At 41.9% G+C, this 27379-nt stretch overlaps 1 protein-coding gene across 13 annotated transcripts; it reads left to right on the top strand.

Moving 5' to 3' along the window:
• ctnnd1 (catenin (cadherin-associated protein), delta 1) lies at positions 1-27342 on the top strand. 13 transcript variants are annotated; one of them, XM_071505132.1, is made up of 23 exons: positions 1-148; positions 7656-7803; positions 9872-9946; positions 10043-10168; positions 10406-10692; positions 10842-10932; positions 11481-11671; positions 12896-13151; positions 13944-14015; positions 14967-15117; positions 15730-15931; positions 18784-18901; positions 19131-19287; positions 20566-20583; positions 20896-20961; positions 21128-21255; positions 22550-22700; positions 22834-23029; positions 23134-23327; positions 23616-23663; positions 23786-23868; positions 24647-24741; positions 25180-27342. In XM_071505132.1, exons 2-22 carry the CDS (start codon positions 7663-7665, stop codon positions 24704-24706), a joined length of 2811 nt encoding a protein of 936 aa, XP_071361233.1. In that variant the 5' UTR covers positions 1-148; positions 7656-7662; the 3' UTR covers positions 24707-24741; positions 25180-27342. The 13 variants fall into 13 exon arrangements, with proteins under 13 accessions (XP_071361233.1, XP_071361236.1, XP_071361235.1 ...); XM_071505133.1 differs by lacking the exon at positions 1-148 and adding an exon at positions 155-421; XM_071505135.1 differs by lacking the exon at positions 24647-24741.
• Positions 27343-27379: the final 37 nt, after the last annotated feature.

Genomic DNA, 27379 nt, shown 5'->3' on the forward strand with positions numbered 1-27379 from the left:
GCCCAGCGCTATTCTCTTCTCCGCTCCGCTGCTCCATTCTACTCCGCTCCGTTCTCCTCGCTCGCCCCCACCTTCCCCCCCCAGCGGAGAGGAAGAGCAGAGACAAGTGATCAACAAGCGAAGGCACGGAGGATCGGAAATTGCATAGGTGGGTGTTTTCTCTGTCTTCGCCGTGAGTGCTCTCGCCCCGTGGCGGACGGTTTATTTTGTTCCGTTTCACGCCGTCTGCGCGGCCACGCCGAGGTGTTTTTGTTGTCTCATCCCAACTCACTTCTTCTCCGAGCCTGCGGGTCGAGGTTTGGGTTGTGTCAGCGCAGCGGCGGCAGCAGCAGCAGCAGCAGCGGTCGGCTAGGCTAGGCCTGAATCCACCTCGCAAACACTTATGGACTTTGAAAAACAAGCCTAACAGTCTCCAGAATAGGTAATGGACGGTCTCTTGGTGTTTTGTGCTCGGTGCAGCTAGTTGGGAGTTGTTGTGGGTGGAAAAGGGAGTGATTTTAATTTGGTGAACTTGATTGTTGTAACGGAGCGTTAGCAGGCTAGCCACCAAAGCGCAAGCTAATGTGGCTAGCATTAGTGTATCCCATTCGTTAGCTTGATGAATAACTTATCAAGAGTGGGACTTGTAAAAAGTTTAGCAAAACTTATACATGCAGCTAAACTTTGTCTATATGTGGACGGCTAAAACCGTCCATTAGACAGTTAACGTAACACTACCTAGCTAACATCAATTTATTACATGAATGGTGTGGTTTGTGGGTGGCTGGGAGGTGTATAACGTTATAACATTAAAGATTGGGATAGCCTTTCACACTGCGTGCTTTCTCTTTGCTGCCTTTCAATATTGAAGCAGCAAGATTTCACAAGAGCTTTTCGTCAGTTTTCCTCGACCTGGGAGGTATCCAGGACAGGTGAGAGTACACGGAAGTGAATGGCCAGCTCGTCGCGTTGCAGACCGTAATTTAGGAGTCAAAGTCCAGTCTCGGTTTACTTATCAATTTTCTATTATGTGCTGTACCTGAATCACCCTCTCTGCGGACAGTGGTGCTACTCGTTTCCTATCAGGTGACTGAAACGCAAGGTGTGTCTTTTTTCTTTTTTCTTTTTTTTGGCCTTTTGAGCATTTTTGTGTGTCTGCTGTGAAAACGCACTGTTTAGTGTTTCAGCCACTGTCTTTTGATGTGGTCTGCCAGGTGGAGAAGGGAGACAGGATTTGTGGTGGTGGAGCTACAAAGGACAAAAGCAAGAACCTGTTGTGTGGGTCTGATTGTGTGGGGTGTGGTAAGGTGGCAGGCGTGTTTGTTGCTTCATTATTCTGTCCCTTGTGAAGAGACTTGCAACACAGACACCCTCTCAGTTTACAGTTTTTCAGTGTGAACTGGAGGGACTTGGCTGAATCTGCTTCAGTGGATCACTCCTGGATTAAGCTTGTTGGTTTCAGTTTGTAATCATGATCTTCTGTAGTTTCTGTCTGCCAACAAAAATTCTTGCACAAGAACGACAGACGGACCTGAGATATTTTTGACAGCTTGTCTATAGTAATTGTAAATTGCTGTTGTGATTTGTGATGATATAGTCAGCTGATTGGTGAGTTAAAGTACAGGATGGACATGCCTGGCATATTCCTCTAAATACCCTGCGGGTATGTCTGCTTTGACCTGCTGGAACAGAGATGGAGGAGATTGTGAGCAAGTTTGGACAAGTTGTTTGCTCAGAAATGCCCCCTCCGCAAGATGTAAAAAGGAGGGGCAGAAAAGTCAAAAGTTGGACATTTCTTTTTGGTGTCTAGAATTTGTTCCTAGCTATTTTGTCTGTGGGGGCTGAAGTCTTGCTGCTCAGCCAGTTTTTTAACCAGGGCTATCATTTGTGAGCCTCTGTAATGACGGGCTTTCAAAGCACACCACGGGTGTGTCCCTCTGACACACAGAAGCTGGGGTTTTCTTATATTTGCTCCTCCTCCCTGTCTGTATTCTCTCTCTCTCTCTCATTCTCTGTTTGTCTCTCTTTATCTCTCCACCTCCAACGGTTACACCTGCAGTCATGTTTTTATTTGAACGGTGAGCACGTCAGTACACTGTCCATTCAGAAGAGGAATTGTGAGGTGTGTGATAATACGCACGGACTTCACAGATTTTTCTAAAGCTGTGAAGCTGAGCTGTCGTATGGTACCCTCGCTCAGTGCTGGTGGTTGACTTCTTGGAAAGGTTGAGTGCCAGTTTGCATTTTTACTGCAGCAATTTAACCAACTTCCTTGTTAAGCAGTGGTCAAACTCTGTTTGCAGTTCACCAGTAGTAAATCTTCACTGACTGCTGAACATTTACTTTTTAGTTGGTTTGTCAATTATTATATTATAGTGATTGACCCAGAACATAGATTCTTTGTTGTTTATTATTTTTATTGTCTTTTGAAGTAAAAACTACAGTGAGGGATAAGGTAGACATGGAGCTGGCCTATATTAACTAAATCATATATGACAATGTTTTACAGCTGGGTGACAAAGCAGTATTTTCGTCTGTTGACTTTTAGTGGACTCGTGATAAAAACATAATGAGTTACTCTTTTACAAAATTCAGTTGTCAGAGTTAACAATTATGAACAACATTTTGTTACAAACAAATGAAATTAGTTACTTAATTCACTGATTTTCAAAGTGGTGCCCAGGGGCCCCCAGGGGTCCTTCAGGGGGTTCCCCAGGGTTCCCAGCAAAAAGGATAACAATTAATTTTCACTATGATTCCATCAATAACTAACACAATGACAGAGTGTATGACTGTTTTGGCCATGGGTTTCAAACACTTTGTGTAATAAAACATCTAAAAGCAAAAATCTTATCAGATAGGAAACCCTGGGACAAAGTCTTATTGGATGGGGGTCTGTGGTCTAATTTGTATCAGTTTTGCGGTATTTAAGTCACACAAGTGTGAAGAGATTTATCTGATCTAATGCTTAACAGTGGAACCCAGTTCTTATCATAAGTTTCATCATTTTATATGTTGACCTTTAATTAACTTTGGTTACATTTACGATACTGTGATATCGTGATATGAAAAGTGCATGAAATTATGAGATTGATTTTTAACTATGCCATAATATATTTACCATAAATTGATGGAGGCAAACAGGTTGTCCCTCAGGAAATAGTTTGGTCTTTGTAGTAAGGCACCTGGATACTGATGAGTCTTGTCCTGTGATTAGTTTAGTTAGTAGATTATTACTTAGTCAATGGCCACAAACATTTTCTGTGTGACATATGTGTGTGTTCTCTCTGTAAAACACTGCTGGAAACTCTTTGTAGAGGATAATGTCACTGATGTCAAATACATTACAAATGGGGTGTGATGGCCAAGCAGGTAGTGAGTAGTAAATGGGTCAATAGACAGACATGTATGAACAACAATGATTTTGTGATTCAATAAATAATTATAATCATTCAGCAAGCTAATATGCCCAACATTTGCTGGTTCTAGTTTTTCAAATGTGACAGTTGGCTACTTTTATGTTTATATCATCGTAAATTGAATATCTCTGCCTGTTGATTGGACAAAACAGGCTGTTTGGAGATGTCACCTTGGCTTCTGGAAATTTGTGGTTGGCATATTTCTTTAGTTTCTTTGACATTTGATTGACAAAATTTATTGAGACAGACACAGATCAGCCAATAACGAAATAGAGTTGAAACACTTAGTTGATACAGTGTTTTAAAGTAAGGGTAGGTGATACTGTGTGTGGGCGAAATTCATTTGTAGAGGCATTTAATGTTTGTTTCATTCAAGTAAAAATTGTTTCACCTAACTCTAATGGTGCTTTTAGGAGTAAGAAAAGACAACACTAATGCTTTTTATGATATTACAACAACAGAAAAAACCCAGATGATATCCATCCTCAAAGTGATGTTGTGTCCAGATATCTCCTTGCTGTGAACATACGCCAACTCACTGGTCCTTTTTTCCCCCTCTTTTTTTGTCGTCTCATTTACAGCTGCCCGCACGTTTCCTTCCCCACTAAGAATAGTAAGTTGGTGTCCTGTAGATTAGACAGCTGGCCTTGCAGAGGTCCCTGAACAGTCTCCGTGGAGTGTGTGCGTGAATTTGAGTGTGGGTGGGCGTGTGTGTCTCTGCAGCTACCACACTGTGTCCACACTGCAGGCCACATGGGAGAGGGGTGATGGAGGGGTGGTTTCATGATTTCAAGTCAGGATGGTAAAGGCGGTAGTTGTTGGATGTGGGCCAAGGCTAACACACACACACACACACACACACACACACACACACACACACACACACACACAGGCCAAATCTCTGTGTGTCCATTCAAATGAGGCTGAGTCAGCAGAGCATTTGGCCAAGCCACAACAGCATTTTGCCATAGCTTCACCTCAGCTGTGTGTGTGTGTGTGTGTGTGTGTGTGTGTGTGTGTGTGTGTGTGTGTGTGTGTGTGTGTGTGTGTGTGTGTGTGGACTGGAACAGGATGCATGTCACCCTGCCACAACCACAACTGAAATAGCCATGATAGCATATGATAATGGGGGAATACACTGCAGTCACAATACACACTGGCTGATTGACGAACAAACTGATTGTGAGTGTGGCGTTTTTTCAGTGAGTAGTGGACACTAACAGTGTGTGTGTACATCTGTTTTGTGTGTTGGCTCAGGTTGGTAAGTGGCTTAGCAGTGTAATTCCCGGGCTATCCCATTAGCAGACACGATTTTGCGTTGCTGCTAATGGCCTTACAATAGATTAATGACTAATGCCCAGGCTTTAAGTGGCTAAAACCATTTAAAACTCTCTCACAAGAAACTACACCCTGCCACAAGAATGTTAGCGGTGAGACTTACATAGCTACAGAGACTCTGTGGGTCTGTCTGCCTGTTAAATTCAGGCACACCATCTTCTATGCCCTCCTAAAAGCGCTGATATTTTGACAGAGCTGCAACGAAGAGCTCAGAGTGTACTACATTGACTTATCTAATGCGTGGTGTCAGTGTTTCGTCATTCATAGTCCCCATTGTAAAACTTGACGACTGCTCCTGGCAGCCTTCATGACACTGCAAACATTTATTTGTAGTTCGCTGCCGCATGTTGTCACCTTTATTTCTTATTGTTTTTGGGATCTTGGCTAATAACTGCTGATATGTCAAGGTTTCCATTTAACTTTGAGTGCACTCATAGCTTTACACAGAGGACACATATACCCACTTGAAATCAATTCAACAAGGTTTTCAGTTTGTGAGCATTATCCACTATAGAAGCACTTTGTTGGTTTGTGGTTGGCCACTCTGATTGGGTCAGAGAAAGTTACTGCTCCCACTCTCCCTTTTCCAGGACTGAAGTGTTTGGTTGGGAAGAAAATACTTTGGTGTGAGAGATGGATCAGAGCAGCACAATGAAAGAGTGAAGGGCTCCCTTATTAGGACAGCTTCCAACAGCTGAGACAGGATATGACACGCTAAATCTCACTGTGGAATGTATGACAATGGCTGTGTGTGTATGTGTGTGTGTGTTTTTGTGTGGCTCATCTGTGCCTCTGTCCTCCAATGTGTGTTTTATTTTCCACACAAATGAAAAGAAACAAGGAGCACCGTTAACTTCACCAAAACTTGCTGCAGCTCTGTTTGAGTATTCAAGGATAAAATCAACGTCAGCCACACACACTCGCCACCTTTATTTAGTCTCTGACCCACATACACACTCTACACTCTCACGGATGCGAGCACACACTCTCACTGGTGTATGTGCACACTCAGACTTAATACAGGAGTCTTTGTTCACTCTGCCAGTCCTGTGTGCGCGGATGGAGAGTAGATTTGATCTACATGAGTCAGTGAACTTTGAAGTAGAAAATGGTTTTTGCCCTGGTTTGGAGATGAGCCATGCTCATGTCATCCCGTTATTAGACAGACACTGCTGAAGTAATCCTCCACAGATTCCTCATTCCTCCCTCATCAGGATGTCTGAGGAAAAGGACTTTGTCATTGTCTTAATTTAGGATAGAGTGATACTCATTTATTATCATGCCTCTGTAATTTGGGTTTAGGTCATCTGTGGCATGTGTTAAACTGCATTTCCTTCTAAAAGGCCAGTTTGATGATCAAACTTTTCTTCTTGTTTGCTTTTCTTGCTTAGTTTGTTTGCAGGCACCTTTCTGTATGGCTTCACAATGAATCATTGGTATTTGTCTATCAGGATTTATTGCTTCCATAATCAGTGGTTATATAATTCAGGTGGTTATTCTGAAATACTAGTTTCATTATGATGCATTCCCTTAACATGTCTGGTGTATCAAGTAATCCCTTTACATGTGAATGACCATTAAACTCTCCATGTTAGGAAAGTGGAATTTCAAGAGGAGCAGCAGCAGGTTCTATCAAGTCAAAAAAACTGATCAACTTAACGATCAAGAGTAAATCGTTTCTTTTGAATTTGTCTGTAATCACCACAGTTTGATTGTAAACCAGATGGAGGTAAAGTTTCTTTGAGCTAAAGTTGTGCCCTCAAATAATCAAAGCACAACAGAAGGCACAACCATTTTCTCTCAATACATTTTGTCTCCTGATCGCAATATTGAGCATAAGAAAGAAAATAATAATTTTTCTCATTATTGTGGAGCTCTTCGTCTTTGCTGCTTTAGCACTCATTTACTCTGGAGTGCTGAATCAAAGCCAAATGCACGATAAAAAGGTCATTGACCACCAGCTCCAGTTTTATGACTTCTCCTGCGATTTTAAAACTCATTTATTCCGGTGAGTTTGCAGAAATAATAGCAGCCAAGCTATAAAGAAATGGCCCTCATTTAATCTCCTGTTAAACCAAATGGAATGTGTACAGATGAAATGCCATCCATATTCTAACTAGTAAGCGACATTAAGTACAATATAAAGTCTTAATAGCATTTCTAGAGAAATTTTCATCAAGCATTTCAGTGTTAGCCAGCATTTAACACACACCGGTGCGGAGAAACGAGGCTTGCCCCCCTTTTTTTCTTGCTGTGGAGAGCACACACCCTCAATTCAAAATACCTCTGGATTTTCAGTTTTGGTGTGATGGTGTGACACTGTCTCTTAATAAATCCTCTAACTCCTCTCACGCTCATCTTCTTCATCCTTCCTCACTTGCTCTGCACCCTTGGAATGAAGACGTGTTAACAAGCTGAAAACATGCTGCAATTGTCTCTCGTCATGTATCTCACTTTCTCTCTATTTTTAACCCTGTATAGCAGAAGGTGATGAAATGCCCTGAAAAAAGTGAGAGTAGTTCACTTCTATCCCTGCTCTGCTGATGCTCTTCTCACCTTGAATTTGAACTGAATAATCACTTTTTTTCAGTTTCTCTCACTTTTGTTCTGTCTGTAGTCACGTTTTCTCTGTACCTGCTACCTTATCTCCCCAGTTTGTTCTCTCCTCCCTCATTTATCTTCCCCTGCTTAGCCTCTCTGCATCAGCTCCTGCTGCTCTAAATATCAACTTCATTAGCACTTCTTCACAGTGTCGGTTCCTACATCTGCACCGTGCCTGGGCCTCTCTTTATACCTCTGTACTTGGGTTTTTCAGTCTTGCTGTATGTCTGTTCTTTGATGACATCCCGGTGTTGGTTAAATCCCTTCCTGCTCTCTGGTGTTGACCCTGTCCTGTCCTGTCCTGTGCTCTGCTCTCAGCGTGTGAATGGAGCAGTGTGCGAGTACGGCCTCCCTGCTGGCCTCGGTGCGGGAGCAGGAGAGGCAGTTTGAGATGCTGAGCCGAGCTCTGGAGGAGGAGCGGAGGTCGTGTGCCGGCACCCTGCCCCGCCCCCTCCCCAACATGCAGGTAACACGGAATGAAACCCCTGTCCATCCTCACCCCCACACACACTTTCCATTGAAAACTCCCTCGGATTCACTCTTCCTTGATCCGAGTGAGTTCATCCAAAGTCATCTCCATGATCACCCTCATTCCATCAGTGTGGACTGGCTGGATGGCAGCAGAACCCAGACGAAGCCTGGGGGGAAAAATACCTCCTCCTGTGGGTGTTAATCAGGCTGGACTTTTGATGATTAAAAGTTGAGTCAAATAAAGCGACTAAAACACCTTCCAATGAAGCCTTCCCGAGGAGGTAATTTACACCCTCTGTTGCTCTGCGCAGCTTTTAATACTGCATTTTTTCCATCTTCCATCAGTTCCTCAGATACCATCCTTGTCTCCTTCAAAATAAGTTTTCCTTTCATCATCCTCATATCCCCCCACCTATCAAACTTAACAACACAGTGCAACCCATCATGTTTGTCCTCACTTGTCCGTGGGCATTTGCATGCAGAGAGATGTCTTGCTTGATGTTTAATTATATGTGATATTGGGCTTTTCCTGGACCGTCATCAAGAGTTTATGTATGTAGCGGCAATATGCCAACCAGCTGGTTTATTTATAGGTTGTTTGATTTATTTCCGTTATAAGAAAAACATACCTCAGCTGCCTTTTCAGAGTTCCTTATCTACAGTCTATTCAGACACATTTCATCAGCTGTGATTCTTAATAAAAGTCTTGATTTCCAAGTCAGTTTCATAACTTGTGTTATTTGCTGTCTGTTTGCTTATACACCCTCTTTATCATGGGTGAGTCAGTTATCTGGTTCAGAGAGTGACGAGTGACTTCATGCTCTGAGTTTACCTTTTACAGACAGACGTGCAGGCACACACACCCATGCTTGCTCATTCTTTCGCTTCCTTATTGACACTCTTGGTCATTAGCGTGCTGGAATAACCTGGCAAACACATGTACACATACACACTTTTGGCCCTGAGGCAATCTTAGAAAATAAACAATTGGGTTCTTACAGCTGCTCACTTTCCATCTGTCATCTGCTGCTCTTGCATGTTGGCTCGCATTCATCGGGTCACATCCCTGTCCCAGGTGATTTTTGTGGCTGATAAGGAGTAGAAATTTAGGTAGAGTTTTCTGTATTATAGTGAGAGCAGCAGAAAAGTAGCTTGTGCTAGTTCTTATCTCTGTATGTGTTTACATAGCCCAGAGGCTTCGGCATGCCTCTGCCACTCTCCCAGGCAGTGCAACACGACCTCTGTCGTTACTGACAGGTTCCCACACGCTCACATCTGCCCGGCACTTTCTACTATTCCCTCGGACTGAGCCCTGATCTGCACTAAAGAGCGTGTTCATTTGCTTAATCTATGTCTTGTCTACTTGATCCGGCCTGAGTTGCACTTCAAAAAGTTGTCACTGACCCTCCAGGAAGTAGTTCAAGTTAACTTCAGGTCATTTCTGCGTTTGAAATTAGAAAATACACAATTTCTGTCAGTCACAGATGACTGCATTTCATCCTTGAATCAGTGGTGAGCACTTCCCCGCCCTGGCTGTGCTCCTTGTATCCCCTTATGTTGTGGATATAAAACTTCAGAGATGGCAGTAGAGATGCTTAGAGCTCCCCCTGTGGCTGGAATGGGAAGTGCACCACACCCATCACCACCCTGGGGTCAGGCAATGCAAGTGGTAACACATGAGACAGAGGTTTTATTTCACTGTGGGTCATTATTCATTTCACTACTAATTTTGTTCATCTGTTCACTCCATCATTACAGTTCATTTATGTTTGTTCAAGTCTGTTGAATGAGTATGTTCCATTTAACTACCTCATTGTTTGTGTTTAGGGGTGAGGAGTGCATACATGAAAGCCTCTGTGTGTTTGCTTGTGTTCGTGATGTTTACATACCTGTGGAGTTCATGCAGTTTCATTCTTACAGTCCATGCAGACTTCTTTGGCTCAGACTGTGAACCCAGCATTAAACCGTCACTGACTTTCACTTGGTTCTTGCATAATTATTCTTTTATATCTTTGTGTGCGTGTGTGTCGGATCCCCTCAAGTGTATTTCTTTCTCTCTGCAGAACGGCCGCATTCCTTGTGATGCAGACATAGAGAGGCTGACACTGAACGAGGGCTACATCAACGGGACACATCACGTAAGCACCGATCAGAGTCCTCTGTGTAGGTCATTCAATTTTTAACCCTAAGGAGACCCCATGTGTAACCTCCATTTGTTATTTCTCTGTGTGTAGTTCAGGATGGAGCCTGGTCAGGTGGTGCAGGAGACGTTCATGGTGCAGGAGGAACCCCAGGAGTCCCAGCCTGTCGTCTCTGTGGAGACCAGTGAAGATGGAACCACTCGGCGCACAGAAACCACGGTAACATGAGATGCAAATAGAAATGCTTGTTGCAAAGTGTGCTGTATAAAGCAATACTGAAGTGACGGACTAGCAGAAATGGTTACAGATGAGTTCTGTCTTGGATCATTCTGCAGCTGTTATGATGAACTAGAAGATTTCCCTTTGGATTACATCTCTCTAACATCTAGTTTTTCATGCATAATAAAATTCAGCACTAACATCGTGTTTCCTGCCTCCCGTCTTTTGCTCTTTAAGGTAAAGAAGGTAGTAAAGACCACCACCACTCGCACAGTCATCCCCTCTGTGTCAGACACACTTTCCCTGGATGGTGGGGGTTCAGTGACAGGTATGGGGGGCTACCCTGCACCCATGGTCTACAGGCAGGCACCCAGTGGAGGCGTACCTATGGACTACCCCACTCACACTGTGCCCCGAAACTACCACTACGGACCTCCAGGAGGGTATGACGAATACCGCACTGGACCTCCGTCTGAGACCTATGCAAGCCTTACCAGGGGTGCTCGCATGGATGATCGCTACAGGTAACCATGTTTGTTGACATTCATGTAGAATTCAAGCCATGATCAAACAGAGTAGACAATGACTTCACAAATGTTAATTTGATAATCTCTCAGCCAATATTTCCCCTCCCACCAATCCCTTTCTCAACCTCTTTCCCTCTGCTCTCTAGGCCAGTCCATCCAGATGGTTACAGAACTCTGGATCCAAGCTACAGAGCCCCCAGCAGGAGCCAGCTGGATCCGTATGCTGCTCAACCACAGGTGTGTTCAACAGTCATTGCATCATTTGCTTTGCTGCTTTTCTTTTAGCAGGACTATAACTTGCCCTGCTGACACCTCAGGATTCACTTGCTAAATTTGGTGCTTTTTTTCCATCCTGTATGAATTGAATTGAATAGGATTTCTGTAGTTATAGGCCAGGGCTGCACAGTTAATTACAATAAAATGGAAAGCGCAATATGGCCAAGTGCAATATTCAAATTGCAGGAGCTGCAATTTTTTTGATAAAGGTAAAATGTGTCACAACATACCATAAAATGAAGCATCATGCTGCTACAGAGATTGTGTAAGGGAACATGCTTGTTCGGTAGAGACCCAAGAGCCAGCAAAAATCACATCATCCTCAATTGAAAAAAAATTTCAATGAAAATGACTATTCCAGTTAAAATCGTGACTCATATTGCAATCACAATATCTGCCATAATAATGGCAATATGTTTTTTTGCATATTGTTTAGCCCTACTGTAGGAATAGTCTTCCATTGGGCTTGTAGCTTGTATCACTCAACACTAATTCCTGCCCCTGTGTAGGTTGGACGTATGGGAAGTGCTATGGAGCTCTCCTCCATCCCAAGGTTTGTTCCGGAGCCTTATGGTCTGGAGGATGATCAGCGCAGCATGGGCTATGATGAGCCTGACTATGGCATGGGACACCCAATGCACTACAGCACTGTGCCTCGCAACCACCACGCATTCCCCCACGGGCCTCCACGCAGGACTGGGTAAGAAGTGTGTTTTTGTGGTGACTCATCTGCATTGTAGCGATGGCTAACCTCTAGACGTATGTTCCATATGTCTGCACTGTATGTAGTGTGTGAGTCATCTCTGACAGTGAAGTGCCCAAGATAATTTTCTTCCATATTTACTTAAATGCTTGGGAAATGGTGAAGTAATGGAAAAAATGTTTTAACTGTTTTTGACTGTTTTTAAACAAAACTTTCTGATTGTGATTTTTTTTTTTTTTTTTTTTTAAAGTTCATTTTTTTGTTGTTTTGGGATTCTTAAAATCTTTTCTCAGTAAACATCTGCACCAAATGTCATATGTATGCAGTGGTTACTTGTTGAGACTAGTTCAGTCAGGGCTGCATGATGTGTAAAATATCTACTTAGTGGAAATATACGAACTATATGAACTGCTATACGAACTGCCTTCAGTCACAACAGTCCCATAAACTGTGACATAAATAATTTCAGCCTACGCAGACCCGTTGGATTTTACAGGATTGTCATGACTCAGGATGGTTTGCTGACTCTCACTATCTCATAGTGAATCTAAAAATCTCATCTACAGATGGATAGATTGAAAAAACACTGCACCTTGTTCTGAGGTCTGGGTTTGTGTTTGTTGAAGAGATATCTGTGGCTATGAGATAGAAGCTGAGGAAGTTAAATGAACATCGTGTGGATTCTGCTTTAGTCAGTTGGTCCCTGCCGGGGTGATAACAGAACCAGCTGTCTGCAGATATCATGCTGATCTGCTGTCAAAATGCACAGTACAGATAAATTAAGCAGACTTTCATTTTCTGCCCTAACTGTGCTCAAACTGATGATAAAGTGGATGGTGGAGCTAAGGTGATGAATCTATTGCTGACAGTTCTTGCATAGCTGTATGAGATAGCACTTAGCCTTTATTTTATTTTTTTTTAAGTATGCATGATGGCGATGCCCTTAAGTTTTTTATCATGTTGGTTTTATAATATGGAACCGTGTTAAAGGTTTAACCCATAATATGCACTTTATACAGTTGTATTTATCTGATATCGTTGAATCATCAAGAATCAAATCAAATTGAATCAAATTGAACTGAGGTGATTCTGGACTTTATGAATAAAAATTGAATTTAATCGGGAGATTAGTGCCAATATCCAACAGACTCCAGTGTCTAATTTTCCTTTGTGTTTGTAATGAAAGATGTATTGACAGATGTTCTTCCCTCTCATCCTCAGGAGCTATGAGGGCACCTTGGATGGTGACATGAGCGGCCCAGGGGACATGTACTATTGGGGTGCAGGAGCACCACTAGCCCAGGGTGAAAGAGGAAGCATGGCCTCGTTGGACAGCACTCTAAGGAAAGGTCCAGGCCCCGGTGGCTGGCGTCAGCCAGAGCTGCCAGAAGTCATCGCCATGCTCAACTACAGGCTTGACCCCGTCAAGAGCAACGCAGCTGCATACCTGCAACATCTCACCTACAAGAATGATAAAGTAAGAGACACACACGTGAACGCACAACGTTTCTAATTTAAAGCTCTTATCCCATGGCACTTACTGTAGAATAGGCTTCAATTTTTACATGAGAAGCAGTTAGTTGTCAGGAGTGTGAGGGTGAGAGATGCATCTCTTGAGAGATTAAAGATGATTAATTATGTATATGTTCTAAGAATGATTAAGACATGTGATAGGACTGAGATGTAAAATTAGCTGGATTGGTCAAAATCTGTATTTCAGGGAGAAGACAGTGGAGAATATTTTTTTCTGTCCTACAAAGTTAAATGTTGAGAGGTGATTCAATGATTAATTCTGAATTGGAGCAGGCTTCACATATAAAGGAACTAAACTAAATAAATTGTAGAAAAAAGCAGTTTGATTTCATTTATTAATTAGTTAGAGCAGCTATTCAGTTGCAAATTTTTGACCGTTTCTCAGTCAACATCGCTGATCATGAATTTGTTAGTGCACATGTTATATTTAGTATATCAAGGACCAGAGATAGAACTCTAAAGTGTAGCTAAGCTTTACAAATATCAGTAGTGATAAAGCAAAAGGTAATAAAACTACGCACTGAAGAAGTTTGTCTAACGTCAGGAGACATTATCCACAAACGGCATCATTTTTTATATTATTTATTTGTGAATTTTCCCACCTATGTTTTTTTTTTTTGTTTAAGGATTTTCCAGGATATAATTTTGATTAGATGAGCTGTTTAAAGACAGTAAACTGGACTTCAATGACCACACATCTACATCCACTGCTAACGTCCATCCTTTTGCTTTCCAGGTGAAGTCTGATGTGCGTCGTCTGAAAGGCATCCCGGCGCTAGTTTCTATGCTTGATAATCCAAACAAAGAGGTCAGTTCCATGGTTTTCAGTTCAATTCTTTACCTTGTTAGAAATGTGTTCTCACTGGACTAAATGGGGTGAAAGTGAGGCTTAGGAAATGTAGTGTATTTCTGATGCAATAGTCAGACAGTTCATTGGCCTGAGATAAGGACAAGGTGGATGTGAGACTGAGCCTTAATATCAAATGAATAAGGAATAGGAATAAGCATTACATATTTGACTTCTCTTGGTTAAATCCTGGAGGTCAACACTTGTACTAAATATGGTTTCGGCCAAAACATTCTGTGGTTTTTTTTTATGATTCCCTTTCATTTAGGCCAAGCGGTGGCAAAGTTTTGCTGATGTTTATATGGGCATTACCAGACAAACCACATCATGCATTCCACTCTCGAAGCAAAGAAACATCTTTACTTCACATTTCATGCTCTGCAGCCAATGACAAGTTTGAAGTCTGGTGTGACTTGCTGACTGGAGAAGTGGGTCAGACAGCAATCCTCTTAACGTTTTTAAGTGGTTCCAAAGGCTCACAGTGTGTGTGTGTATGTGTGAGCAAGCGAGTGGGTGTGTGTGTGAGCAAGTGGGTGTGTGTGTGTGTGTGTGAGCGAGTGGGTGGGGGTGGGTGGAGTGTGTGCATGTGGAAAGCTAAGATACGACTCATGAAAACTTTTTCAAAATGTATTTAAAAGTGTATCAGAAACAAAAGCGACATAAGATATTGATATAGGATGTTCATGAACTGGTGCTGATATTAACATGAGTGAAAATATGTTAGAAATGTGGCCAACAAATTCAACATTGATTATAGGAAATTATTTGCATGAGTAGCCCTGCCAAGAGCTAACAGTTATGAGGACATGACACTGTTCTCTAGTACTACGCTAAATCCATGTAAGTGAAATCAGTGCTGTGTCTGTGGTTCTCCATCATGACCAATCTCTCATTAAACTGTTTGTGTTGTAGGTTCACTACGCAGCCTGCGGAGCACTGAAGAACATCTCATACGGCAAAGATCCAGACAACAAGATCGCCATCAAGAACTGTGATGGAGTGCCTGCTCTGGTCAGGCTGCTGAGGAAGACCCATGACCAGGACCTCACTGACACTATCACAGGTTAGAAGCACATACAAACACACACTCATGACTATCAAATGTTTCCCTTTTAACACTTACTGGCAAATAATGACAACATGAAATAATAAGTATAAGAATAAAAGCAACTGTTTGTTCTCATTGGACTCATTGGATTTATTTGCTGCTCTGTGATGTTGCTTTGAGCTATTTTGAGTCTGTGGTGTGTTTATGCCTCTGTGCTGGCAACAGCAGAGGCCAGAGGCTTATTGTTTTCGGGTTGTCCGTATGTCTGTCTGTCCGTCCCACTCTCATGGACATGATGTCTCAGTAACGCCTTGATGGAACTTATTCAGATTTGGCAAAAATGTCCACTTTTACTCAAGGATGAAGTGATTAGATTTTGGTGGTCAAATGTCAAGGTCAGTGTGACCTTACAAAACACTTTTTAGCCATTACTCAGCAATTTAACACGAACAGTTATTTTATATGACTCTGGATAAACAGGGATGTAATCTGAAACTAGTCTCACAAATCAGGAACATCTACCAAGCTGTGATTTTCTTTAGGGCTGTGAAGTGACAGTAAGCTGCATTACTAAACTGGACATTTTTATGTATTTTCATTGTTTTTTTTTTTGTTTTTTTCCCCCAGGGACGCTGTGGAACCTGTCGTCTCATGACTCTGTGAAAATGGAAATTGTGGACCATGCACTGCATGCTCTCTCTGATGAGGTGATGGTGCCCCATTCAGGCTGGGAGCAAGGGAGCAACGGAGCAGGAGGTGGGGAGGAGAACTGCAAGCCCAGACACCTTGAGTGGGAGACGGCCCTCACCAACACAGCAGGCTGCCTGAGGTAGGGAGGAAAGGAGGGAAAGAAGGAAGGGTGGAGGTAGTATCAGAAAGCAGATTAGAGCTGTTTGATTTGAAAGGAGGAAGGAAAGTAACTGTTAATGTGAAGCCTTTTGTCCCACTAATAATCAGAGATTAAAAACATGCTGAAATCTCTGGGTAATAATCATATAATAACTGAGGTAAAACATACTTTTCTAATGCTACTTTTACAGGCATGAACCATTGAGCACCATAAACTCAATGCAAGTCCATTATATTCAAAAGTCTGTAATGGGATGCTCCATCTGGTTCATTTTGCATGTCTGAAGCCTTTTCTCTGGTTACTTAAGATAAGATAAAAATAAGAAATACTTAATTTATCCCTATAGAGAAATTCACAATTATCCTGTGGCTTATTCGTGTATTTAGTTAAATTAAGATTGAGTCTGTGTCATTATCAACTGCCTTTGTCTGAGTTGTTAAAAAATCTAATGGCAGTGGGAACAAAGGATTTCCTGAACCGCTCAGTCCTGCAGCGCAGAGAGATAAGACTAGAACGTTTGCACAGTATATCTTATTTAATTTTATATAGTGCTCATTAAAATATTTTGGGTTAAATGTCAGTTATTTATTAAAGAAGAAATCCTGACTGAATTGATGCCTTTCAGTAACAGGCAGAGATCAGGCGAGGGTGAAGAGTTTACAGGGAGGGGGTGAGTAGAGGACAGTGGGGCATTGACTTAAACAGTGTAAACAGTATGTTCTAGCCTCCGGGTCTGTTATCTATGCATTCCCCTTGACCACACGGTTAATTACAGTGTTCGCTTGTGGTTGTAGAAAAGTATGTGTGAATAACTTGGTAATCTTGAAGGCTTAAAAAGTTTGGTATTTGCAGAAAGTGTCTGGACAGTATCATTCAATACACAGTTTGACTAGATCCTGGAGTTAAAGACCTGCAGTGTCAGAGTAGTGCTACAGATCAATACTGTTAAAAAGGATGTCACAAGAACCGATGCTTTGGTACCAAGTCGATGGCAAAAAATCTGTAAATGTGATGGTACTTGTTTTTCTGCAGTAGCGTAGATACCATAGATGTTGTAGGTAGTGGAGATGTAATACTTCCAGGAGTGATGAGGGCAGTGTAATAACAATACAGTTGTCCTAGTCTGAATAAGAAGGCTGACATAGGAAAAAACAACAAATGAAATGGCAGCAGAAAGTGCAAGTGCAGCAACAGGTCCACTCCAACTTGTGGGGAAAAAAAAAAAACACATCATGGTGTAAGGAGATATTTTGTATTTGATGCAGATCATCAAAGACAAGTTATAGACTATCAAAAGCCAGTATGTGATCGGTGCCACAGCAGGAAACACCTCAAACTCCACACACAACGTTGACAAAACTAATGTTGGCTTGTTTAGGCAAACATAGTGACAGCTCATAATGTGACCTGGGTGCTCATAACATCAGCAAGAAACCTTCTACTGTTCAGTGTGTTGACTGTTGATTCAGAGCTGAGCATGTGTGTGAGCACATCCATTGGTGGAATTTCATTGGTATTTGTGCTGAATTTTTGGTATTGTGACATCCCTACTCTTACGGCCTCCTTAAACAAACAAAAGGCTGCACTGGAGACCAGATTATATAAAATACACCAAGACTTTAAGTTTGCAAAAAAAAACATCTGAAATGCTATAAAATCTGAATTTGAAGTTTAGCAGAGTTGTAGAGGCTTATTCGATGTATCTTTATTGGACCTACATCTGTTTACACCTGTGTGTCTCAACACGAGGCTGAGCCATGTGGGTCTGATGACTTTCGTTATTTGCCTAGCATTTTACACAAAATGTAGCAATGAGATGGAGATCAGCAATGTATCTCATGAATACACAAGATGTCAGTGAGCTCCATGCTTGATGCCCAAAGGAAAAGTGGTAGTAGTTGTTAAGATTATATGATATGAAATTAATGAAATTTAAATTTTGTAGTTGACCACGTTCATGGTCAAACAGAAGCCGGCAGACAGAGATAGGCTTTTCTGGTGCTCATTTTTACCTTCCTGGCTGCTCTGTTATTCTTTTTATTAAAGTTTAGCGATGAGGTAGAAGATCTAACACTGATTCATCCACCCTCCCCTGAACTTACTCTAAAACTTACTTAAGAGTTTTTCTTTCTGTCTCTTGTGTGTAGAGAGGATTTACTGACAGTGACTACAACTGACATTAGAAATGTAGAAATGCAGAAAAATAGGGGAACTGTAGTAACATCTGTGCTGCAGTCATGATTTGATTCTGTCTATAGTTTTAATATTAAAAATGTTTTCCTACAGCAACATGTAAATAAACTTCCTGAACTATGCAGTGAAGTGAAATCAGGGCCCCCTGCTGTGGAGGGGAATGTGTCCTGTTATTGTGTGAGAGGGAGTGTCCATCACTAGGAAAAACAGGCCAGCACAAAAGACCAAGGCTGAATATCATTCCACAGAGTCTTCTCCTTTGTGATCCTTTCTTTACGTCCCGTCTACATCAGTGAATGAGGGACTAACTGGTTCTCAGTTTTCCAGCCATCCAGTTCTCTTAGATCTTTAAGTGGCACTCAGTCACAGATCAATTGAAGAAATTGGTCCAGGGCTGTAACATGATCTGGTCAAACTGTACCCTGTTTGTAAAGCAGTAGTTTGAACAGGAGTTTGATTCAAACAACTCTTGGGGGTGTGTTCAGACATTGTGTGCTGGAATCCTTTTGTAGTGACTCTTTCCTTTCCCCTTCAACCCCTTAACTGCCTTGTTTGTTTCTCCAGCCGTTCACACTGCTAATCCTTATTCTGTTTTACATTCTTGTTTCCCATCCTCTCAACTTTCCACTCGTCCAAAGAAATGTGAGCTCGGAGCGAAGTGAGGCAAGGAGGAAGCTGAGGGAGTGCACAGGATTGGTGGATTCGCTCATGTACATTGTCCAATCCCAGATTGACTGTAAAGATGTTGACAATAAGGTTTGTGGCTTTATTTGACATTAAACTTTTCCACCATTTAGTTGACCCTTGTTTCCCTGTGTGCGATCAATAAAGTTTATCTTTTCAGTAGTAATGAGTTCAAAGTTCAGGCATTTTAAAAAAAAAAATAATAGCATATAATCACCTGAAAATAAGTGATTTGATGTACTTAAGATGAGAAACTTGAGAATTTGTATTTCACCCCACTGTTTTCCCGCCATCTTTGCAGCTGATAGAGAACAGTGTGTGTCTGCTGAGGAACTTGTCCTATCATGTGCACCGCGAGATCCCTGGCTGTGAGCGCTACCAGGAGGCCGCGCCTATCAACCAGGGCCCCGCCCCCTCCAGCCAAAAGGGCGGGTGCTTCAGCTCCCGCAAGGGCAAAGGTGAGAGAGAGAGAGAGAGAGAGATGTGTATTTGTTTGATCAGGAAGATTTAGAATTGCAGTGATGTCACTGTTGTCAACAGTGTCTTACTAGACTAATACTGACACACACACACACACACACACAAGCGCACTTGCACAAACAAAACCACTGGCTTGTAGAGGAATGTTAACAATTTCCCCAGCTGAGAGGAAGCTCATGCTCTCTCCAGCTGCTTTGTTTGTGTTTCACTGAGAGTATTGATTTGGTTTTTTTTTTTTCTCAAATACAAACCCCCTTTCTACTGTTTTGTAGCTTTGCCAGTGTTATAATAAAATTATTTTGCAGTGCCAAAGACCATCTGTTGACATTCACATGAATAATTCAGATGCTGTATCCTCCCTGCTAGCTGTCTTTCTTTTTCAGACTTTTTTATTTGAATATAATGAGGCAGTGTGGGAATAAAATGTAATAAATCCATAAAGTCATTGACCATCTGAAGATATAATATAAGAATTAAAAATGTAGGACTGCAATAAAAGATTATAATTTCTGCAGATATTTTTTTTAATTTAACCGATTGTTCATGTAGTGTATGAAATATAAAAAAGATTTCTAGAGCCCAAGGTGTCTTGAAATGTCTTGTTTTTTCAGATGAGCAGCTCAAAACTCAGATATTCAGTTTAGAGAAAAACAGCAAATCCTTACACTTCTGCATTTTGTCTTGTAAAATAACTGAAATGATTAATTGAGAAAACACCTGATTTTTTTCAGGTCAACTAATTTATTAATCAATGACTCTAAAATACTCCAAAACAGATAATGATTAAGTAACAACAACCTTGAGTTTGACAGAAAAAATGTTCAGGTTAACTGTGAACTTTTGCATGGTGCCAGACCAGATTGCAGTGAGATGCAACAACAGTCACACAGCTACTGTATGAAAGAGAAGGGGAGCATACAAGAAATGATAAGCCTATAGGTTTAATAAACTGCTTTTCTCAAACTGATGCTGTACAGAGCAGTTAGGATGTGTGAATTTGAAATTACACAAACTGTTGTGCGCTTTGATTCGCTTCATGTGGCCTTCATACTCGGCATGTCACATTACTGATTGTGTGTGGTGGCAGCGGTACCGTGGTGATGTAATCAGGTGTTGACTGGGTGGCTCAATTATGGCTGCTTTCCTCTTACTCAAATGCTCTCTCTTCCTCCTGTTCTGCCATTCTCTCCCTCTTCACCCCCTGTCTCTCTCCTCCCTCCTCTCCATTTCTCTGCTGTTTTTGCGCTGGGCTACAGATGAGTGGTTTTCCAAAGGTAAGCTCTTTACCTCTGTATGACTGCACTTTGCTTCCGCTGCCTGCTGTTGTCTTAGTGTTAGCAGTAGTAGAAGAGCTGTAGCTGAGCAAACAGGTTGGATTAGTACTAACATGCACGACTCCTCCTCACTGTAAAAGAGTTGTAGTGAAATGCTCACAAGAGAACATACATCTCAGTTTGTGATTTCCACTGACAACACATATCTAACCAAATTAAAAATACTAACAGTAGATATAGTTCTCTAAAATGAATCTGTCATATTTAGATGTTACATGTTTCTAAGACTGTAATGTTGATGTTTACTTCCAGGTAGGAAAGATGAGGATGCCGCTGCAGATATAATAGACATTCCAAAGAGGACCACACCTGCTAAAGGTAATGACTGACTCAGTTTCACTTTCACTGTTGGTATTGTACTTAGAAAAATATGAATTTGCTCATAATCTCTGTTTCTTCTGCCCCTCTGTCCCCCTGATTATTTCCCATCAATCACTCCTGCTGTTCTTACTTGCTGCTCCACATTTTTCTGTCTTTTGTGTAGGCTATGAGTTGCTGTACCAGCCGGAGGTGGTCCGCATCTACACCTCTCTGCTAAAGGAGTCCAAGAACCCCACTGTGCTGGAGGCCTCGGCTGGTGCTGTTCAGAACCTGTGTGCCGGCCGCTGGACTGTAAGAGCCGCTATCTGTTATCATCTTTTTCCATTTTATAGCACCACCACTCCCTGTGTGGAGTCAATCTTGCCCCAAATTGTGGGAATCTGAGCAAACATGAACCTAGACCTATTCACAGCTCTGACAGTGACTCCAGGACCAAACAGAGCTTAGAAGATAATAAGTCATTAGAATCTAAGGCAGTGTTAGATGGACCAAGGCCTTAGTACACAGCACCTCCCCACTGTTTTACTCAAATTATCATGTAACCTTTAATGTTCAACTTTTCTGAGACCTTCCTATTATCCCACTTAACCACAACTTTGACCTTGCCTTGACCTTGAAAATCCACCCATTTACTGGAGAGGAAAAATGAATCTCAGAATCAATCTTCCGTCCCTCCAGGACCTGTACGCCTCAAGGACTCTGAGGCGTGCAGGGAAGATTGTAGCTGACTCCTCCCACCCTGGTCACAAACTCTTTGAGACACTCCCCTCTGGCAGGAGGCTGCGGTCCTTCAGGACCAAAACCTCTCGCCACAAAAATAGCTTCTTCCCATCTGCTATTAGCCTCATCAACAAGGCTAGAGAGCCCCACTGTTGCTGATCAATTGCACCAATCACCAGGAAAAATTCCTTGTATGTGAAAGCATACTTGGCAATAAAACTGATTCTGATTCTGATTCTGATTCTGATTCTGATGAATGTTAATCCTTGGGTTACTGTTAAAGGAGGCAAATCCAGTCATGAATACTCTTAAGAGGTAAAAATCTGCACGAGATTAGTGGGAGAATGGCGTAATCTAGGAAAATGGGAGTTTGAATACTTGCTGGTGCAGCCCTTCAGTAAATGTCCTTGGGAAAGACACCAAATGCTCTAGTTTCTTAATGCCAACATAAATACAGAGTAATAATTTACGTGTCTTTCTATAGGATTATCTACAAGATGCTGTAAATATATTGTATAACCACATGGCTGTCTTCATGCAGCTTCGTTCACTTCTTTCTCTGGATATATTTCAGAGTAGATGTAGATGGCAGAGGGTGGAAATAATGAGTTCCCCCTGCAAAGAGAGACCACCTGGAAAATGAATTTGAATGCGAACGTGTGTTTTACCTACTAGTGATGTATAATGGCAATTATAAAACATGAAAACATTTGAAGAGACTGTGGTGTCTACGCGGCAGTGCCCTCAGCATGTTGAGCATCGATGATGAGCATCTGAACAATACACTTAATGAAAATGCAGCCGTAAGTCTGTCACAGACAGATAATAGTCCCTTAATTTAATGAAAATATGCGTCTTTGTTTAGTATGGACGATACATCCGTGCCTTGCTGCGCCAGGAGAAGGGTCTACCCATGATGACAGAGCTGCTGGCCCATGGAAACGACCGTGTGGTCCGAGCCATGTCTGGAGCCCTCCGCAACCTGGCCATTGATGCACGCAATAGAGATCTACTAGGTGAGGCTCAGAGTGTTTTGTGTGTCTCATAATTCCCATAATTTTTAAAGTACTGTTTTAATGATTTATGGTATCAAGAGCAGTGTCAGCATTTAAGTGTGCTTTAATGTTTTAACCACTCCTGCATTTTTAGGTAAACATGCGGTGCCTCACCTGGTGGCCAACCTCCCTGGCGGTGGTCAGAGTCAGCCGGTGCGGGGACTGTCAGAAGAGACGGTGGTGTCAGTACTGAGCACGCTTCATGAGGTGCTGGGCTCTAGTCTGGAAGCAGCCAAGACCCTCAGAGCCTCACAGGGCATTGAGAGACTGGTGCTCATTAACAAGGATGGGTAAGGGCTGATCTGTTTACTTGCTCTGTTGATGGGTTCCTTAGAAGCCCGATCTTCTTTTTTAATTCCCTCTCTCTGCCTCTCCTGTCTACTGTGATCACCAGTAATCGTTCTGAGCGGGAGGTGCGTGGCGCCGGCCTGGTGCTGCAGACAGTGTGGGGCTACAAAGAACTGCGGCGCACTTTGGAGAAGGATGGCTGGAAGAAGACAGACTTCATGGTCAACCTAAACCCTCCCAGCAACAACACCAGAGCCAACGGAGGATATGAGGACAGTACTCTGCCGCTCATAGACAAAGGTGAGGAAGTGAAAGGGAAACATTTGCATGTGTAGTGCACATGGCACCAGGTTTAAGTAGTGTCCTTTGATCTTCTGTCTAATTTAATTATTGCTTGAACAGCAGCAAGTGTTTGACTAGCTGGCTCATGTCTGACACTCAGAAACACTTACAAAACATTCACACACCTACACACTTCTATCTTTGGCTCGAGGTGCTCTGGCTGACTCTCTGAGGGAACAAAAACATTTAACTTTACAGACAACTTGTGTTATTGATGCTTATTGTGTTTGTGTGTTTGATACACAGGCGGCAAAGGGGACCGGGAAATGATTCCAATGAATGACATGGGACCAGGTGAGGGTGAAAACAGATAAGACCTGGCCAGATTACACACACACACACACACACACACACACACACACACACACACACACACACCTCTTTACCTCTGTTTTAACACATTTTTTCCTCTTCAGATGCCTACTCCACACTGGACCAACGAGGGAGAAGGAACACTCTGGATAACACATTCGAACCTGCTGACAAAGATGCAGTACAGGTAAACTCACACACACCACACCCCTCTCACGCACATAACCCTGCATGACTGCACCTTCATGACAATTACTTAACTCCCTTACTAACATAAACTTGACTACATACTTGCTACATCCCTTTCCTAACCCCAATATAACTTTATGTGCTTACAGCAGGTAATTGCGAGAATAATAGACCAGACAAGATCATTTTCAAGATTTTTTTTATAACAGTAGAGCAGTCCTTCACAGGATGTAACTTGTTATCATTTACAAATTGTTCCCCTGCACCACTTTTCTTGTGAATTCAGGAGACATCATCATCATCATCAGGATCATGGGGGGGTGGGGTGGGGTGGGGGTCAGTTTAATCATCTCGAAAGTACACACCTCTTGGGCTTCCAGATTTCATGATATACAGACCAACCTCTCACTTCCAGCTAAAAACGTAACCGTGTGAACGGACATGCTCTCACACACACCCACAGACAGCATGTTGATGCACGCTCGTTTAAGCACTGCAGTTGATGTGTGTCTTGCACCTAATTTCTCACCGTGTTCTTTTTTCCCCTTAAACATGACCTAACATTGAACTAATTTTTTGTAACCCCTCTTTCTTTTCTTATCTGATGCTTCATTTCCCTCCACTTATTTCTCTTTCTGACTTGCTGTTCTGTATTTCTTTTTCACACTTAAACCTCTTTGTTTACTCACCCCCACCTCTTTTGGCCTCTCTTCCTCCTCTTTCTGTCTCTTTATCTGTCACACACTCCTCCTCTATTTTTTGTCTCTCTCTCTCAGGGAGGGATGTATGGGGAGAGGCAGGCCTCTTTGCCTCTAATGGATTCTTACGATGGTTAGGCTACACCCACTGTCACACTGCATGTCAGTGCATGGTATGTGTGTCCCCCTGGCTGCTCCTCTCAGCTCACTGTATGGCCTAATATCTTGGTTTTGTACTAAGAACTGTGACTATTTGTGTGTCTGACAGTGACCAGTGTTGTCAATGAGCTTCCATTGTACTGTAGTTGACTGTTTCTTTGCTCCCCCTGCTGGTGAAAAGTGTCAAGTGTCTGATTTTAGTTCTCCTGAGATGTGATTTTAATTTTTTTTCTCTGTGTAATTTTTATCTAACGTTTGGTGACTTTGTTGCCTGCAGCCACTATTGTGTAACGTACTTTGTACTGTGTTTTTTTTTTCTTTTCTTTTTTTTGTTTTAAAACTCTGCTGTGAATCTGAATTTGAAATGTGTGATTCTTCCCACTGAGGCTTGAATGCCTTACATTAGCTGCTGCACATGATCGATTCCCACACTTGTGCCTCTTTTCTTGCAGAAAAACTGATTGTGTGTATCACAAGACGACAGCCTCCTCCCACCTACTGCCCTTGCTGAACTGACAACGGGGGACCATTACACTACAGATGGGACTAAACTCCATCCTTTTACACTCGACTCTTCTGTCCCTCCTTACTCTTTTTGCAGCTTCTCTTCTCTCTCTTTCTCTTTGTTACATTCCTCCATTGCAGCTGACACACTAATGACACCACATGGAAAACTGATGTGGATCTACGCTCCCTGTGGACAACCGGATGTGACACTATGACCACTTTAAGTCCCTTAGCTCAAAAAAAAACAAAACAACGCTAACCACTCATTCAGATGCTGTGGGAACAACACGACATCTCTACACAATAACACTATGACTTGCTTGGACGACACTAAAGCTCCACCTTCAACAAAAGGCAGAGACTTTAGCTTCATCTGAGGACTTTTGTAATTTTGGAAGGTCGGAGCATTGACTTACTGAACTATTATTAAACTAATTAAAAGGAACTGTTGGGATCAGAACAGGACTCTTTTTGGTGAAATTTTACATAAATGGCTATAACACTCTGTTTTGAAGAAAATGAGGGGATGTGTTGTTTTCTCTCTGATGGTTAAATACTACAAAACATCATTTCCTACCAGTGTTTATCAATTAATCAGATATGTGTAAGCCTTCTGCTTCTGTTTTGGTAGTGGTGTTCCTCTTCTTGCTTTGCTCTGTACCACAGTAATGTACATGTGCCAAACGACACGGCTACTGCTGCAACTGCCAATACTGAATGCGAAAACTTCACACACTCAGACTTTTTAACAGCAGCTACACTGAAAACTGTCACCTGCTTTTGTTTTGTACGCAGTTTGTGTTGGTGACACCCCATCACCAAGATGCATGAGGATGCTGCATTTTCTCTATTTTGATTGTGATCCATAGATATAAAGGGGACAGATAGGCATCAGAGAAATGATTGTCCACCTCGTTGGAATAGACAGTATAGTCTGTGCAATGTTTCTGTCTCTGTTAAATGTAAGCCCCTTTGTAATTTCTGGGGAGATATCACAAGATTCAGTGGGTGCATTTCCTTTTATCCACAGATCTATAATCTTATGAATGTGTACATACGAGACAGTCTCTAACAGTGGGCTAACTGGAGTGCCTCGCTCATTCAGGATAGGTCTGAAGGATGTGTCCAACACGACATTGGTAACCTGTCAAGGTGTCTCTTTCTCAGCAGGTTACTAGTTGAGAAAACTGTAACTCAGCAGTTTTCTTTTCTGTGAGATAATGGAATATATGAACTTGTTCGTATGTGAGAGTTGATTATTGTTATTGGGATTGTTTTTTTTTTTTTACGAGGTATAAAACTCTTGAGTTCTGTATAATTTCCAGCTTCACAAACCCTTAGCCTACCTGGCTTTATGACTACAGAACAGTACATGGGAGAAGACACAGTACTGTCTGTGTCTGCCCACGTTTCTTTAGTACAGTGCTTTTTCTGTAGAAGAATCAATATTCCTAGTGCCGACTGAGATGTAGATACTTATTGAGTGGATGATTAAAAGAAGCACTGGGGGGTATGTGTCCCTGATCACCCCCCCCCCTTTTTTTTTTCTTGTTTTTCTCCTTTCTTTTCCACATAAATGAAACATGACAGAGGATGCCTCATTTCTCAAAGTAACAAGCTGCCTTCAAGAGTGGACCGACTACAAGAAGAGAGCAGAGGAGAGCAAGGGTTTGTTTGTGGTAGAAAATCTGTGTAAGGAGGCATAGACCAGAATTTGCTATTAGATTAAGTGGAGGAAAAAATAAAAGCACATTAAAACTATATATACAAGAGAATATTTGTTAATTTTAATGATTTTATGTATTTCTTTTTTTTTTTTTATATTCTGATTTGGGTTTAATTGTTTTGGGTGCTCTGGGTGAACGCATATGCAATCAGTTTTGATGTTTTGATTGAAAACATTCAGTTTGTTTAATTAAATGCAAAATAACGTTAGCTAAACGAAATCCTCCAACACACTCATCAGATACTGGAACACTAATGGAGAAAATCGGATTCTGGGCTACACCTTAATCTCTGCCTTGGCTCTTAAAGTTGCACATTCTCATTTATGAATGAATTATGTAACTAGCAATACTGTTTTTAATAAAAAAGAAAATCATTTCTCAGAGCCTTTGTTTTCTTTTGCCTCTTGTTGATCACACT

This window comes from Trachinotus anak, unplaced genomic scaffold, assembly GCF_046630095.1.
Source record: "Trachinotus anak isolate AG129_WGS33_773 ecotype Australia unplaced genomic scaffold, CSIRO_AGI_Tana_v1 ptg000019l, whole genome shotgun sequence".
Lineage (NCBI taxonomy): Eukaryota > Metazoa > Chordata > Actinopteri > Carangiformes > Carangidae > Trachinotus > Trachinotus anak.

Bases quoted from the DNA above. Each gene is read 5' to 3' on its own strand.
- ctnnd1 (XM_071505132.1), top strand. From the start codon at position 7,663: ATGGAGCAGTGTGCGAGTACGGCCTCCCTGCTGGCCTCGGTGCGGGAG. The intron at 15,932-18,783 runs GTAGGGAGGAAA...ACTCGTCCAAAG, and splicing joins AACACAGCAGGCTGCCTGAG to AAATGTGAGCTCGGAGCGAA. The intron at 23,030-23,133 runs GTAAGGGCTGAT...TGTGATCACCAG, and splicing joins GTGCTCATTAACAAGGATGG to TAATCGTTCTGAGCGGGAGG.